This window comes from Trifolium pratense, linkage group LG7, assembly GCF_020283565.1.
Source record: "Trifolium pratense cultivar HEN17-A07 linkage group LG7, ARS_RC_1.1, whole genome shotgun sequence".
NCBI lineage: Eukaryota > Viridiplantae > Streptophyta > Magnoliopsida > Fabales > Fabaceae > Trifolium > Trifolium pratense.
This window is the reverse complement of record NC_060065.1, coordinates 36047998-36064816: the sequence shown is the minus strand read 5'-3', so window position 1 is coordinate 36064816 and position 16819 is coordinate 36047998. Positions and strand designations below refer to the sequence as shown.

At 32.2% G+C, this 16819-nt stretch overlaps 2 protein-coding genes across 2 annotated transcripts; one reads left to right on the top strand and one right to left on the bottom strand.

Annotated features, from left to right (window-relative positions):
* Positions 1-1924: 1924 nt before the first annotated feature.
* LOC123896358 lies at positions 1925-5190 on the bottom strand. Its single transcript, XM_045946756.1, has 2 exons — positions 5125-5190; positions 1925-2479 (listed from the first exon to the last, which is right to left on the bottom strand). The coding sequence occupies exons 1-2, from the start codon at positions 5188-5190 to the stop codon at positions 1925-1927; spliced, it is 621 nt and encodes a 206-aa protein (XP_045802712.1).
* A 2647-nt stretch (positions 5191-7837) lies between these two features.
* Positions 7838-12670, top strand: LOC123897900 (transcription factor GTE12-like). The gene is made up of 10 exons (XM_045948716.1): positions 7838-8065; positions 9206-10063; positions 10259-10319; positions 10621-10670; positions 10761-10818; positions 10908-10991; positions 11098-11219; positions 11307-11373; positions 11919-12040; positions 12129-12670. The coding sequence occupies exons 2-10, from the start codon at positions 9341-9343 to the stop codon at positions 12384-12386; spliced, it is 1545 nt and encodes a 514-aa protein (XP_045804672.1). The 5' UTR covers positions 7838-8065; positions 9206-9340; the 3' UTR covers positions 12387-12670.
* The last annotated feature ends 4149 nt before the right edge of the window (positions 12671-16819 follow it).

The following is a 16819-nucleotide window of genomic DNA, read 5'->3' as shown; positions in this document are numbered from 1 at the left end:
TAATTTTAATACATTTTGTTTTAATAAATTAGATATCCAAATCCAATCATGCTTATATTTCCAAACAAGCAACACAAACTGGCAAACAAGGAAGCCAAAGCATATTATTGACATTCCTTCGAAGTTTATAGAAGAAACTTGTAATAATTTATGCCCTATAATAAACTCAATGACACAACACCCCATATGGTTTCTCTGAAAATTGAAGTAACCAACATCTTGTTAAGTAGAAGCATTATTTTGACAAAACATATTATTTAAATATTAAAGCATAAACGTATATGATCTTTATATTATAAAAAATATGTGTGTCGGTATTGAACTAAAGGATTAATTAATTTATGAGAATAGAATAGAATAGAATAGATATATAGCTTGTGGGATCCTCAAAATCCAAACTAGAATTAGATGACACAACGAGGCCACGTGTAGTGAACGATAAAAACCACCATGATGTAAATGACACGTATATTGTATGATTAATTAATTAACCTATATAGCCAAGGACCATATCAAACCAATAATGTGACGTAGATATATCACAACCTTATGGCATAAAGAAAATTATGAAGTTGAGTGTTCCATAACACACGCTCAGTTGTATTAATTTAATTATAGAATCTCTACTTATGATTATTGGTTGCAATTGCAATGCAAAGTAGTACTATAGTATATCTCATTAAGCAAGGAATTTCAATGACTTAATTAATTGTTCAATATATTATGCTAAATTAAGTATCCTACAAGTAATAGTAGAAAATTAATTAGACTTGAATCAATCCAACAAATTAAGGAGAGAATCTACCAAAAAAACTAATTAAGGAGAGACGGTAAAAGTCAAGTCACATTGTTTAATTTTTAAGTATCATTCAATTTTTTTGTCAAAAAAAAAAAAGTATCATTCAATTTTTTTATTTATCAATCTTATCTTATAGCAAGCCGTGTGTTTGGTAGTTGGGTATCAAATGGACATTCAGCTGGGGATGTTTTTTATTTTTGAAAAAACTAGGTATACAATAATTTATTTTCTTCATACTGTTATACAAGGACCTTATCAAACCATATCAAACCAATTATTGTATACCTAGTTATGTATATGACCTTATCTTATATTTTCTTCCGTTTTAGAGAGGACAAAGAAATCAACCATTTATTTTTTAATTGCATGTGTGTTTTTTATCATGGTTGGAAGAAAGTTTATAAGTGGTTTGAATGCTATTTTGATACCTTTTGATGAAGTTTGTAGCCATTCCAATGGTTTTGGTGCTTTACTGAAAAATAAGAAAAATGATAAAGGTGATAAAGGTCGTCGCCTTATTTGGTTAGCTACCATGTGGAGTTTTTGGAATGTCCGTAATAATAATATCATGTTCTAAGGGAAAGTAGTAATTAATGTGACTACCATAATGGATCATTGTATTTATTTAATGGTTTTGGTTCATAGAGAAAATATGAAATAAACCATCTTTTATTTTTTCTGATTGGTGTAATGACCCATTAGTTTGTCTTTGTAACATCTATATAATGGAACCGTATTATATTGTAAGGGTTTAGTACACTTTATACTCTTTGTAGTGCAATTCTTTTTTATAAAAAAACAATACCGATATATATGTCGAAAAATAGAACCAAATATTTCAATTTTTTATTCATTGCAAAAACTAAACCAAGTCCTATATTATTTAAAGATAAAGTTTGACTATAGTTTATAAAGAGTAGCACCCCTCCTTTTTTTTTTTTTTAAGAAGCCAAAGAAATATTTTAAAAATTAAGCATAAGGTGTGCCTAAAGATAAGAGTTCGTACATAAAGAAAAACAAACAAAGTACAAGATTATCTTGTGTTGAGCCCTATACAAACTTTTGGATTTAGCATCCAATGATTTAAATCGTAACAAAAACTTTTTTTCTCGCCTTAAACCACCACTAAACTTGAACTTTGGTAGTAAAGATTAACCTGTCAATAGTAACTGTGTTTCCATTGAACACTCTATCATTTCTGTCATTTCTAGCTTTCCAAATAGACCCGATGGAGGCTAACCAAATTGCTTGTAAACATGTTTTAATATTTTTGCTAAAACCATGAGCCCCACGAAATTGGGAGGCCAACGACATTGCATTATCAGGGAGAACACCAGTGATCCCCAACCAGGAAATGATGGCACTCCAAATCGCACCAAACACGAGACAATTCAGAAATAGATGATGAATATCTTCAATAGCATCACAACCAGCTGAGCAAAGCAGGGAGTCATTACGTAAACATCCACGCGTAAAAAGATTAAACTTTGTGGGTAACCTGTCATTAATAAACCGCCGAGTAAAAGTGGACATCTTTGATGGTACAAGCTTATTCCAAATAAGATCATTGTGAGCACACATCTCACGCGGATACATGTGAGTCAACAAATGATATGCTCCACTTACTGAATAACTTGTACCCTGATCGGGAATCCATTCCCACACATCAGGAGAATCAACCTGCAACACAACATTAGCAACAATAGTACAACAATCGCCCCACAATTGTTCCTCCCAAGCAAACAAGCGCCTACGCCTAGCACCCCTCCTCTTACAACCAATTTTGTAAGAATGATTTAGATCTGATACTCAATTCTAAAACTAATTATAATTACAAAGGGCTCGAGAGAGTTTGGTTTTTTTTTCTTTTTCAATTTGTACGAATAAATTGGTCATTCTTATTTTTGCTAAATTGTTATGTTCTCATTTTTATTGATATATTCTTAACTGATGTAAACATTGTTATTGTTATTTTTATTGAGTACTACTCCATAGAGGAATAATTCCCTTGCTTTTATCCTAATTCGCATTCTTTCAGAGCAAAATATTGACCGATAGTAGTAGTCAGTAGAGAGGAGGTTTCGTGTGGGGTAAAGTGTCCTAACTTACTTGATTATTTATTTGGCACCACTTTGGGGATTAGATTGCAAAGTACTGCACAAGTCATTTGATAAATTTGGATAAGTGATTGTGACACATGGCCACTTCTAACAAGAAAAAGTGAGACAAGTGGTGCACGGTGCACCACTTGTCAATATCTTGATAACGAAAATAAATTTTTTAAAATTCATTGTTGGATTGAAACTTTATATCATATAGATCATTTATATAAATTTTTAGCAAAATTGAACATCATTTGATGTGTTATTGGGACCGACCAAAATTAACGGTATTCACTTATTCAGTACAAATTCATAAACCGTTAATCTTGATGAGTCTCAATAACATATCAAATGATGTTCAATTTTTCTAAAAATTTATATGAATGATCTATATGATATAAACTTTCAATTCAACGATGAATTTTATAAAATTTATTTTCGTTATCAAAATATTGACAAATGGTGCACCATGCACCACTTATCTCACTCTTTCATTTTAGCCAAAACCATGACACGTGTATTAAATCATTAGATTATACTCCGTAAACAACAAGAATTTCGCTTTCAATTTTGACATTTTGGGATATGCTCAATGCATGATTTATATGACCATGTGTTATTAAAAAAAGAGGTGACTAATTGATTATTCATAATAAATTTCATACCAAATACACGAAAATATCAAATGCATAAATTTAAAACTTAGCTGAACCAGATTATAAATAAATTAATAAATTAACAAGAAATTAATAAATTTATTGTTAAATTTACAAAGCAAGATTTAGTACTTTTACAACCTAGTCAAAAATAAAATATAAAAATATTAAATATAAAAAATAAGTACAAAATAAATAAGTTCATAAAAACAAAAAAAATTGCATTCTTCTTTGGTTACAATTGCATTCTTCTTTAAAATAAAATAAAATAAAATAAAGAAACAGCATTCTGTATCTTAACTTAGGCATAAATTTGGGAGATTTACTTTTGTCATCCTTCCAGTTTTTATAAAAATGATATTCTTTAAAAATGTCATCCACTATTTAAGTAATAGATGTTATAAAGGTATGGTATTTTTCGGGTGTCTGATATCTAAGTAACCGATGGAGATATTTTAATAAATTCGTAAGACGTGCGAGAAAATGGATAGATTGAAAAAGTAAATATCATTTCTCTCTCGACCTCTTGTCTTTCTTTTATACTCCCAAAAATCTTATTTTGCCCCTTGTGGTTTGAAAAAAAAATTGCCAACAAACTTCAATTTTTACGAACCGAAATTTTTAAACATGGAAAAAAATTCGGTTTATATAAACCGAAATAACATATACCCCCCAAAAAGAAGAAAAAATTATGTGAAAATTCGTGTAGAGCTACCTATGGTAAATTTAGCATATCTCTCTGGATATAAGTAATATTCTAATAATTTTTAATCTAGTGTAAAGAAGACAAAATTTACTACAAGATTGACACCGGAATTGTTAAGTTTCATGAAGTATAGTATGAGAAAATCTACTTGCAAATTTGAGAAAAGTTTATGCTCTGTTTCTGTATCAGTACCCATTATTTGGTCAAACTGAACAAATTGGATAGTTAACCCTCAAAACAAAAATTATATTTGTATTCTTGACACCCTAAGCTTTCCAACGAGTGGTCGTTTACTCAAATCGGACATCGTTTAGTATTCAAATAAATTGTGGAAGTTGAGGGTCTCATGCAGAATTTATGCAGGAAATTTGGAAAAAAATTTGGAACACAATATTTCGGTTTATATAAACCTAAATTTTTTAGCATGACAAAAAATTCGGTTCGTATAAACCGCAACACTACAAGGGCAAAGACGAAAATTCAGGGGGTAGAAAAGAAATGAGGGGGGTCGGGAGAGAAGAGTTCAAAAGTAAATTTATAAATTTGGATAACGATCTTCATAAACAAGCCCAATACATTTACTATGAGCCCAATAGTGTACTGCCATATCTATAAATCAAGTTGCTGACGGCCGAAACAAACTTTGCGTTTCAAATTTTTAACTTGTAACTCCCATCAAATTATATTCTCACCTCTCCATTTTGTGTGAATTTCTCATTTTACTCTTTATATATAAAATAAAACCCTTCTCTATTTTATATTTTCTCGTATTTTTTAAACAAGAGAGAAAAATTAAGTTTTGAAATACAAATTGAAAAATATTTTTCAAATTTTTCGGTACACATTTTTCTAAGAACTTACATTCAAGTTTTTTGGTTCATAGATTGAGAGATGTCCTCTGATATCCAACATGTAGCTCACATGCATTTTATGCCTTTAAAATCTCTCGTCTTGAGTAGTATTTCCAGATTTATGTACGGATAATCTTTTTGACTGTAAACGATGTTTCATCAATAATAGTGATTTAGTTAAATGCATCTTTTTGATTGAATGGGAAAAAATGCTTGCATCCTAGCATTCAAATGTCTGCTAAATTTTTCTGTCTTGCCATTAAATCTAATGCAGGGAATATGTTTTGGAAATGTGTGGAAAATAAGCCCTTCATTTGCCATTAAATCTAATCAGAGGTAGTTCTTTGTGTAAAAATGTATTTTTGTTGGAAATCTGGTGCCTCAAACTCAATGATTTTGTCCAAAGAACCTAAAATAGTTTATTGCATTTGTTTGATTTCTTATTGATGTTGCAATTATTTGCAAAAATAAAGATAAAAAATTTAAGAGTCAAATTTTGTAGACATAACCACTAGAGTTGCTTATTCTCTAATTAGGTTGATAGACATGGTATGATCTTTGACTCCAACGTTTCTCTAATGTTTGATCTTATTGCCTTTAACATTTGGTTTCAACTTAAATAGAATCAAGTGTGTTTTTTGGTACAAAAAGAGGAGTAAGCCCAAAAAAAAAATTAATAACAAAATTAAATAGATATTTCTAATAGATACAAACTTGAAAAATGACATCAAAAGAGACTTTAGGTATCAACCATATACTAAACACATAAGCTATCAACCATCAAAACACATTTGTTATCAACCATTCATAATTAAAATTCATTCGTCAAAGATTCAAAATAACATCTCTATTTTGGGATTTCAATTCTATGAAGCATGGGTAATCTATTTGAAGGAAAAGTATCGGTGTATCGGGTATTGGCCCAGCTTTTATTAGGGCTTATGCAAATAGTTTATACAATATAAATTAAATTTTATGTTATTTTATAAGTTTATACTGGTGAAAATTGTAATTTTTTAAACTAGTTTATCATAAACTACCTTGACAAACTTATAATAATATATATAAATCGCATAAGCTCTAAAAAAGCTGGGACAAACGAGCGCTAAATTTTTAGTGACCCGATATGCTAAAAAATAGAGGACTGAATAACTTTTGTTGTACCCTGTTTGATTTGAAACTAGTTATGGGACAGGACAAATAAGATAACAAGGGACAGGACAAAAACAAGATTTTTTGTCCCTCACTATATCACATGACAACTTTTTGTCCACGTACAGTACAACTATAAAAATACGAAAATACCCATTTTATTTTCGAATATAAAAATATTATCACCCTATATCTATTCGGTACAGTTTGTCCTGTCCTGTATTATCTTGTTTTGTCCTGTGCTGTTCTGTAACCGCACCCTAAAATTTTAAAACCTGTTTCAAACCATATATTCATAAGGAGTACATTTTTTACCGGACCGGTGGTATGTTTCTCTCTCAAGATAAATATGCTGAAAAAATTATTGAAAAAACTTCCATGTACTCCGGCTAATCGGTCTCAACTCTCGGGAATAGAAAAGCGAAACTTAGTGAAACCGCCTGCAATACATATAGTGAATAGAACATATAGTGAATCGAATTGCTCATGAAGTTATTTTTATTAGTGATCCAATTAGTGACTTATTTTTCCTAAAAAAATTTATCTCCAAAATCAGTAACTAAAATCAGTCTTTAAAAATGGTTTCTAAATCGTTAAGAACAATTTTCTTTATAAATTGTCATAAATTTTTACCTTTAAAACTATATTTCTTATTTATAAAAAAAAAAACTATATTTCTTATAAATTTTTTACATCATTAAAATAAGATATAAAGTAGATTTATTTTCTTATTGAGTTCCACTGAAATATGTTGTAAAAGAAATTCTAGTTATTCATTATTCTATTTCATTTTGTAGATCTCAGATTTTTCTTTTTTTATACATATATATATATATATATATATATATAAAAGTTAGACACAGGCAGGATTTCCGCGTCTGCCTGACTCACTAGTCTTAAGAAAGTACTTCATCCGTTTCAAATTATTTGGCATTTTAGAAAAAAATAAGAAATTAAGGAAATGTATTTTTGCACCTTATCTTTCTATTATACCCTTATTTTAATTCACCAATATTTTTTTTCACACACTTTCTCTTTCCAATAAATTTAATATATTATGTAAAAAAAAATTAATATGTTATGTACCAATTTTTTTTTAAAAAAAATCTTTAATTTTCCAAATATATATTAAATCTTTTACGGTTTCATGAACTATTCCAAAATATTTGGAATTTACGTGAGTGTATAATAGACAAAATATAACCTTAAATTATTAACATGACAAGTAATTTGAAACAGGGAGAATATTTTTTGTAAATTAGAAACAATGAATTTCAGTTAACTCGATGAAATTGATCTCTGCAGTTGCGCACGGATGATACATTTGGTTTAAAAAAACAAACAAAAATAAAAAAATAAAAAAAATTATTTGTATTTATTTTAAAAATAAAACAAAAACCAATCTGACTGATTTTTTTTGACAGAAATATAAAAACAAAATAAATCTTTTTGGTATTTATTTTGATGTTTGAAGAAATACCAAGAGTTTAGTCCCAAAAAGAAAAGAAAAAGAAGTACGACTATAGTCACATTATTTTTATTTTCACATTGAAACGTGCTATATATAAATATAAGTGAACTACCAAAAATATCTATCTATCTATCTATCAAGTACCAAAAAATAAACCTTTCTCAAAAGTCAATATCTCACTCTTTCTTCATTCATCACGCGTAGATAACAAAAAACCCTAAATCGCGTTTTTACTCACATCGCAGTTGCGGTGGCGGTGTTTCTCTTCTTCTCTTTCCGTCGTCGATCAAGAGGGGTTTCGCTACCCTTTCTCTCTGGCTCAGTTAAGGTACTTCCTTTTCATACCCTAATTCCAATTTCCCTTCGATTTTTCCTCTCTCGATTTCGTAGGGTTTCCTACAAGATTTCAATTTTCCGTCTTTCTTTCGTTTTTCTCTCGTTGTTTTCTTCGATTTGAATGCGAATTAGGTGAATTTGTTTGCGATTTGTTTATTTTGGTGTTAATTTGAAGTTTTGTTTTACTTTGTCGATTCCTTGATCTATTGCGATTTGTCAATTTTAATGTTTTGGGATTTCGTGTTTTTGTGTCGTATAATTCTTGGGTAGATACTGGATTAGATGTTTTGTTAATTGCATGATTGCTTTTGATTTCAGAATTGGGACAACATTATTAATTATTGTGAATGATTTGTGTTTTTGTTGTTTTAGGAAAACAAATTTCATTAGTTATACCCTCAAAGTTTAATTTTTTTTTACTTGTTCGATTTGAATGTGGGAGTGGGTGAAATTCTTTGCAATTTGTATATTTTGGTGTTAATTTTAAGTGTTATGTTTGGCTTTGTTGATTCCTTGATCTAGTAAGATTTGTCAATTATAATGTTTTGGGATTTCATGTTTTACCTCGTATGATTCTTGGGTAGCTGTTGAGTTGGATGTTTTTGGTAATTACAGTATTCTTCTTGTTTTTCTTTTGAATTCATATTTGGGACAAAATTTTTAATTATTGCGAGTGATTTGCGTGTATTTCAACATTAATCATTAAATAACCTTTGTAGATTGATGGTTTGTTGTTTTAAGTAAGTGTACATCATTAGTTAGTATAACTACGTGTTTAATTCTGATACCCTAAAACCGTTCAATTTTGAATCTTAACCAATCATGTATGCGACTTTTGAAGAAATCATAATTAGAACCAAATATTTATAATGTTCTGAAGATTATAACTGAAAATATCTTTAGACTAACTGGTATATATGAATTAAAACCTACAACTATTTACTCAAAGATTGGAATGTTTTGCAAAAAAAAAAAACTATTGGAAGGTAATTTTTCATTGTAGACTAGAGAGTTTGAGTGGGACAAACATTTAGTTTAGAAGAAAAGTTAGTCTCCTGCTTTTTTGACTTTGTATAAGTATTTTGTTCCTGAAATTGATTGTGGCTTTTGTCTTTTTGATGTTATTATTCAGGCTGTCCAGGTGACCTGTCTTCATATGGACTGATAGCTTGCTTGATGCCTTTGTGTCAAAGGTGTTAGAGAATCTTCTGGCTTTTTGAGAAATTGGAAATTTGGAGTGTCCTCGCACTCAAAGGGTTATATCATCATGATTGCCACCGAGACTTTTGCACCAACTACAAAGTTGAAGATCAAATTCTCCACCAAAAGGATAGAAGTCGTTTCTGGGCCGAAGTGTCAGTTTGGAGAGAAAGCGTCTCAACTTGATGTGAATGGACCCTGTAATTCCATCAAAAAGTCCTCTCTGTCAGGTTCCAATAAAAGGGAACCTTCAGGGAATATTGAGGGCCCAAAGAATAAAAGGCAGAAACTCGATCGGAAAGGGTCACAGCAGTGTGCTTCAATCCTCAAATCATTAACATCTCATCCCTACAGCTGGGTGTTTAAGACCCCTGTGGATCCTGTAGCGTTGAACATTCCAGATTATTTTACGGTCATATCTCATCCCATGGATTTAGGCACGATTAAATCCAAGTTGGAGAAAAATGTTTATTTTAGCAAAGAGGAGTTTGCAGCTGATGTCAGATTGACCTTTTCAAATGCCATGACATATAATCCTCCAGCCAACGATGTTCATTTGATGGCAAAGGAGCTCAACAAATTATTTGACAGAAAATGGTATGACAGGGATAAAAAATGGAATTCTGAAGATGAGCTTGGGCAAAGCGGGACTGAAATAATTAAAGAAACTGTGAGAAAAAGTTGTAATGGCACTCAATCCCGGCATAAAGATTCCTTGTCCAAAAAGTCCCGAGCATCTGAACCCAAAGGAATTCATAAGATTAGTTCAATGACAACAAGAGATGCTAAAGTAAGTGTTGTATTTTGTGAGGGAGAAAAAAAGCCTTATTGTAATATGCAACTATGCAATATATTTACTGGAATTGATATAAAATTAGTGCTTCTTCCAACTTTGTTATCCACTTTCACCTTAATGTGAGATGGAACTTGTTTCTTTTATCTATTTTTTATTGATGTCATTATATTGGCAATGTTTTGCTCATAGGTGGAGGTACCTAAATTATCGCATGTTCCTTGCAAATCACTTGAGAAGGACTTGATTAAAGGTATGATGCATCAATATTAATGTATTGATTTATAGTTATGTAGAAGAGCTAATAGCTGTGTCTTCCATGGCGGAAAATGTAATCATGTTTAAGAACAGCTCTCTGGTTCTAACTCTAAAGAAAAGCCTGTCCTTCATTGAGTCTTGTCGCATGCAAGTGTAGTATTTGTTGTGATATTGCATGCTGTTGTGTCATTTCCAGCATTTTAATTAGACAATCTTGTGATTGCTTACATATTCATGTGTTATTGGCCACCTGATTGACGTATATTTGTGGTTTGACTTTGATATATCTTATGAAGGATCTGAAGACAGGGAGCCACCTACGTGTAGTGCTTCTGCTTTGAAACAGGTTTTAATAATATATCATTTGCAATCTTAGCTTAAATTTAAGATAGTCCTGTTACTTTCAATTCTAAGAAGAATTTATATCTTATACCAGGACTGCCAGACTAAATGTGCATCACCTTTGCAGAGGAAGTCTGATCCTGGTTCTGATGGTGAGAAGAATTATGATTTGTAAAATATTATGTTGTACCCACTTAGTTTACTGCTGATGTGGTATAATTGATGTTGATGTTATGTTAAGGGGCTGTAAGTTCTTTAGATAGTGAACACGCATGTCCTAGTTCTCAGCATGCAACTCTTGCTACTGATGCTTCTTCTGGTGAAGGTCAGTGTCCGTCTTCTAAGCTTCAATTAATTCTGTTTCTTTTTGTGATGAGAATTGGTCTGATAGTTATAGTTGTTTATTAATTTTTATTTTGTCCATGTTTTAGTATGGAGCACCCCTGTTCTTCCTGCCCAGCTTTCACCTAAAAAGGCTCTTCGTGCTGCTATGCTCAAAAGCCGATTTGCAGATACCATTTTAAAAGCACAACAAAAGACTCTTCTTGAACATGTAAGGCTTTCCCTCTACTCTTGCCTTAACAAAAGGTATTTTTGAAATGTAGTTTGATTTACTAATTATTATTTTTCTTCTGTTCAGGGTGATAAGCGCGATCCTCTGAAAATGCAGCTTGAAAAGGAGAGATTGGAAAGGATACAACGTGAAGGTGAATATTATCTTACTTGAAAGACAATTTAATTTGGTAGTCCATCTGTTTACTTCTCAAAAGAATGTGCTTTGTGCACTTTTATGCATGCCATGTGATATGTCTTACTAGGTTCCATGCTTGAATAAACAGAGGCTTTTGTACATAATAAAGCACTCCCTCTGTTACTGTACACGTGCTTGTCTCACCCATTAAGGAAATACCATAAATGAAGCAAACATAATAGTAATTTCATGCAAAATGACATATAATGTCTTGGTAGCGTTGCATATATAGCATTACATTGAAAAAGTAATTAATAAGAGGGTGCAATTGGAAAAAGTAATTAATATTACATTGGAAAACTGAAAGCAGCATTCATTTTGGGACAGTTTTTTTTTTTTTTTAAAAATGTCATTTATTATGGGATGGAAGGATATTATATATCTGGTTTGCTAGGCTGTATGATGATGTGAACTTCTCTTTGAAGTCACTTTATATGTTGGATGGTGAGATCTGTTATTTAATTCATTATGATTATCTCCTCATGATCTGCTGCATAACAGAACGAGCAAGGATTGAAGCCCAAATTAAAACGGCTGAAGCTGCTGAAAGAATGAGGGCAGAGGAAGAATCAAGGAAACAAAGAGAAAAGGAAAGAGAAGCTGCACGAGCTGCTATAGAAAAGGTTTTGTTCTTGTCTCTTATTTTGCGATATTGTAACTCAAATTCTGCATAATTAGCAAAATGGATATTTACCCCGTTATCTTTTGTAGATTAAGAGATCTGTTGACATTGAACATAATTTGGAGGTCGTGAAAGAACTGGAGAGTTTGAGTGGATGTACGCTGTCTTATAAAGCCCTGGGCAGTAGAAATGACCACAGAACTGCAATGGAGAGATTGGATAAACTTCAGTTTGAGAACCCATTGGAGCGACTTGGTTTATTTATCAAGGATGATTACATCGCAGATGAAGATGAGGAGGTTCTGAACGGAGGAGGAGGTGGCTGGGAGGAAGGGGAAATTTTTTGATACACCTTTGTTCTGCCAGTATTGATTGTTTATATCCTTTAGACAGGAAAAATACAATAATTGTATATGCAAATATTGCAGTAGAATTGGGTCTTTGATCATGTGTGTCCCATTAATTGGAATATAAAGTCCTGCTGGTATTTTGCATAGAGGAATCCTCTGGCAAACTTAGAAAGCACTGATAGACTTATTGTATGTGATATAAAAATGATGAGACTGCTAAAAACCAAAAATATTGATTAGTTGTCTTTAATGGCTTCGAACTGTTTGTGCATTTTTTGCTTCATAACCGTGTAAATTAGTATCAAGTATCAACTAATATTGTCAATGACTAATTTTTGCGAGAAACCTAATTACCTTCAGTGGGGTATTTTGCATCCAATCACAACTTTTTTCAATCCATTTGACTCAACTATAGGGATTGCATATCCATTTTAGGGATTAATCACTTCAGTGACATTTAACTAAAGCAAATAAGGAAGGATACTACCAATCGGGTACATCTGGGTTGGTGGTTAGAGAATACTCTAATTCATCACTTTATAATAAAATCCCAAATAGAGATGTTAATTTGAATTTTGACAAAATATATGACTCTTTTATGAACTCTACCTACAAAAGATGACGATGACCTAATAATTGCAGCATCAATGAGAAATCAAATGCAATATACTACTTTAGGTTTAAGGCACCAGATGTGAATATGTATGGGTTTAATGCAATATACTTTCGATGAAATCTCATAATAGTAATTTAGTTAAGTGCCTCTTTTTGATTGAATGGGAATCTGATACATCAAGTAGTATATATGATCCTCTGAAAGAAATTGGAATCTGATCATAGATCAGACATTACAGGGAGATGGAGCACTCATCCTCCTTATGAAACCTTAAGTAGCACTTTTTCGGCGGAGAAATTTGCATATCTTGAAGAAGATGAAAACTCCTGTTACATTGTTGAAGATATCTAGTATCAGTATGTGAGGGTGGCAATGTTAATTGTTATTATATATCTTCGTTCGTTCTCAAAGTATGTGAGGGTGGCAATGTTCCAACAGGTGTGCTCTTCATTATTCTGCATAGGCATAGCCATGAGAAAAGCATAATGCTTTAGTAGTTTCTCTTAATATTAGCAAAGAGAGACTTCAAATTTTAGGTACCATAAAATAGGCTGAACTCATAACCAATTCAATTAGACACATTGAAATTATGAGGGTTGAAAAGAGGACCTTATCTTTTTCACAAAAAAGTATGCAATGGATTGACAAAATTATGCAGGCAAGTAATCCTTAGGACCTTATCCTTCCTCCACTCGGACACTTAAGCTCTCTCAAAAAATTGACGATGATCAGAATTAAGTAAGTTTCCCTTACTTCACTTCCAATGTAATAATATTTTCTCTGCTATACATCTTCATTATGATGATGTATTTTCACTGAAGTAATTATTTGCATCTTATGTTGTACATCTCGTATTCATTATTTTCTAAGTGATGCAAGAATTTTGGAGAATTTTGCATTAAAAGTTCAAACTTCAGATGGTGGAAATCTTCAATTGCAGGACCCATCATAGAAAAGTTTTCTGTGGAGGGATAAACAAAGTTACTTGCTGAATTAGTAGGTAATTCATTACTGCTACTCTACCTTTTTGCATTTTGCTCAATAGCAGCACTTTATCTTTTTGCAACAACATTTTAAACTCATGTAAATGTATATAAAAGTGTACAGCAATTCAATCAATAGAATGGAAATTTTCTCCTCATTATTTTTCTAGATGGTATTAGGGAATAGGAATCAATTTCTATAATATTAGGACTTAAATTTATTTGTGGTCTCCTCAAGAACACCACAAACATAAAACAGTAGGAAAATAGAAAGAGAAATAGAGAGAGAAGAGAAATTATTGGATCTAAATCACACTTTCTTTAAAAGACTAAAATGATTGTTTACTCGAATAGGATAACTCATCATATAATTGACTAACAAATGGCTTAATGATGCTGAACAGAAACAGTTCAAAGACTCTGCTGTTAACAAATGGCTTGATGACCTCAAAGATGCTGTTTATGTTGCTGATGACATTTTGGATCACATCTCTACCAAAGCTGCTATTAGTATTTCCAAAAACAAGGTGAGTACTGCTACTAACTACTTCTCTCGCTTTTTCAGCTTTGAAGAAAGAGATATGGTTTGTAAGCTGGAAAATATTGTTGCTAGACTTGAATACATTCTCAAATTCAAAGATATTCTTGGTCTTCAACATATTTCTACTCACCACAGTCACGAACATCGAATACGACACTCACATGTCGGTACCATGTTGGTACTGGTAATAATGTTATGAAATCAAGTAATTGAATTGTTCGTCTATGATGTCATTTCCAGGAGACTGTTTCCCTGCGTCCTTAAAAAGTTTGTAACTTGAGAATTGTAGAAATCTAGATTTCCCAAAGCAAAGCCCCGAGCACAAGTCACTCCAGTATCTGTGTATATATAGAAGTTGTGATTCTCTCACAACCCTCCCACTGGAGATCCTTCAGAATCCAAGGGGGGTTTTGTGTTGCTTCCCCCCTCCCTCACCTCCCTAGAGCTATGGAATATGTCAAGTTTGCGCATGTTGGAGTGCAGGCAACTTCTCCACCTCACATCCCTCGAGGAACTAAAATTAATAGACTGTCCCAAGCTGGAGAATATGGTGGTAAAAAGGCTGCCTGCCTCTCTAATACAACTTGAAATCTATAGATTGTCCCCCATCCGACGCATTGAGGTTAACTACAAATGGATTTAGCGAAATTGAACTTGGACTTCTAACCCGTAATTTTCTCTTCTCTGTCACATTTAAATGTCACTTGCCAAATTTCATTCATTTTCCCCGATATCTCAGCTCTTATTGTTGAAATAATCATCACACACTCAGATGAGCTAGATTTTTATAATTTAGTAAACTAATTTAATGTTTGGATTACCATTATCTGAACATATGTGTTACAGTAAGATGCTAAATGTACTGCATATGTAATTTAATATCTGCAGGACCTTGTATGGGACTGTAAATAGTTAACTACTTGCCTTGAGTTGAAAATTACAAGTTTTGCTGCACAATATACTCTGTCTGATAATTATTGTGCTGTACTTCATTTGTTGTTTCCCAGTTCTTCCTCAGTAAAATGGATTCTGTAACATATACTATTTTCATACTTTATAGTACATTATATATCTTTTAACGTACGACAAACTTATGTGAATTTTTACCTACTTGGCTACTCGGTGATGCTTATTGTTAATATTCTTTTCTTTTTTTTGACTCGTGCGAACGCACGGGCAAGATGTCTAGTATTAATATAAGAAACAAAGAAACAAACAAAAGAGGGGTGACATGAACCAAACCCTCAACAAAAGCTAATTAAACCTAAAGAAAGGAAGGCCTAATTACCTGTTCCTACCAAGATCCATTCCCAACTGAGGAGGGACATGGCTCCACCAAAAAGAAGAAGTAAGGGATAAAGCAATATTTGCTAGCTTATCTGCACAAGAGTTCCCTTCCCTATATATATGAGTTACAAAAAAAGACATTGTAGATACAAGATGCAAACAGTTCTCCCATCTATTCCTTAAACCCCAAGGCACAACCTTCAAATTTTTAAAAGCCAAGACGACAAGCACCAAGTCAGTTTCTAACCAAAGATTTAACCAAACTTTATGACAGCAATTTCAATAGCAATAATGGCACTAGACAGTTCAGCAAAAAAGAGAAGAAGCAATGCCAAGATTAAAAGCAAAAGCACCCAAGAATTCAGCATTTCAGTCTCGAAAAATACCTCCACAAGCTGAAGGACCTGGATTTCCATTGGCAGCAGCACCATCACAGTTACATTTTATCCAATTAAAAATTGGAGGTTGCCAAATCACTTCTTTGATCACAATTGTAATAGTAGACTGAATTTGAAAATGAAAATTCTTTAGGATAACAAACTCTTCTATAGAAGATCTAGCAGGCAACATCTTGGAGTTATTCCCAGATAAAGAGACATTAGCAACAATTAAGTTCAAGGCAGACCTGAAGGAAATTGACTTGTTTGCAAAACGACATTGATTCCTGCAAAACCAAATGATGTTGAAGCAATTGATAATAGCAGAGAGAACGACCAGCTTGCAAAGTGGGGACCAGCTTCTCAAACAAATTTGCAAAACCTCCGAGTTATTAGAAAAAATACAATGTATGTTCAAAATTGTGCTAAGCCAATTCCATATACTGATACAATGTATGTTCAAAATTCTAGGAATAAGTGATAAGAAGTTTCCATATGAAGACAACATAAGCTACACATAGATGGAAGATTACAGCCTCTGAGAGCAAGAGTATCATCAGTGGGAAGCTTGTCATGCAAGCATCTCCAAAGTAGGAGGGACTTTGAAGGTGGGATATGTTGATTCC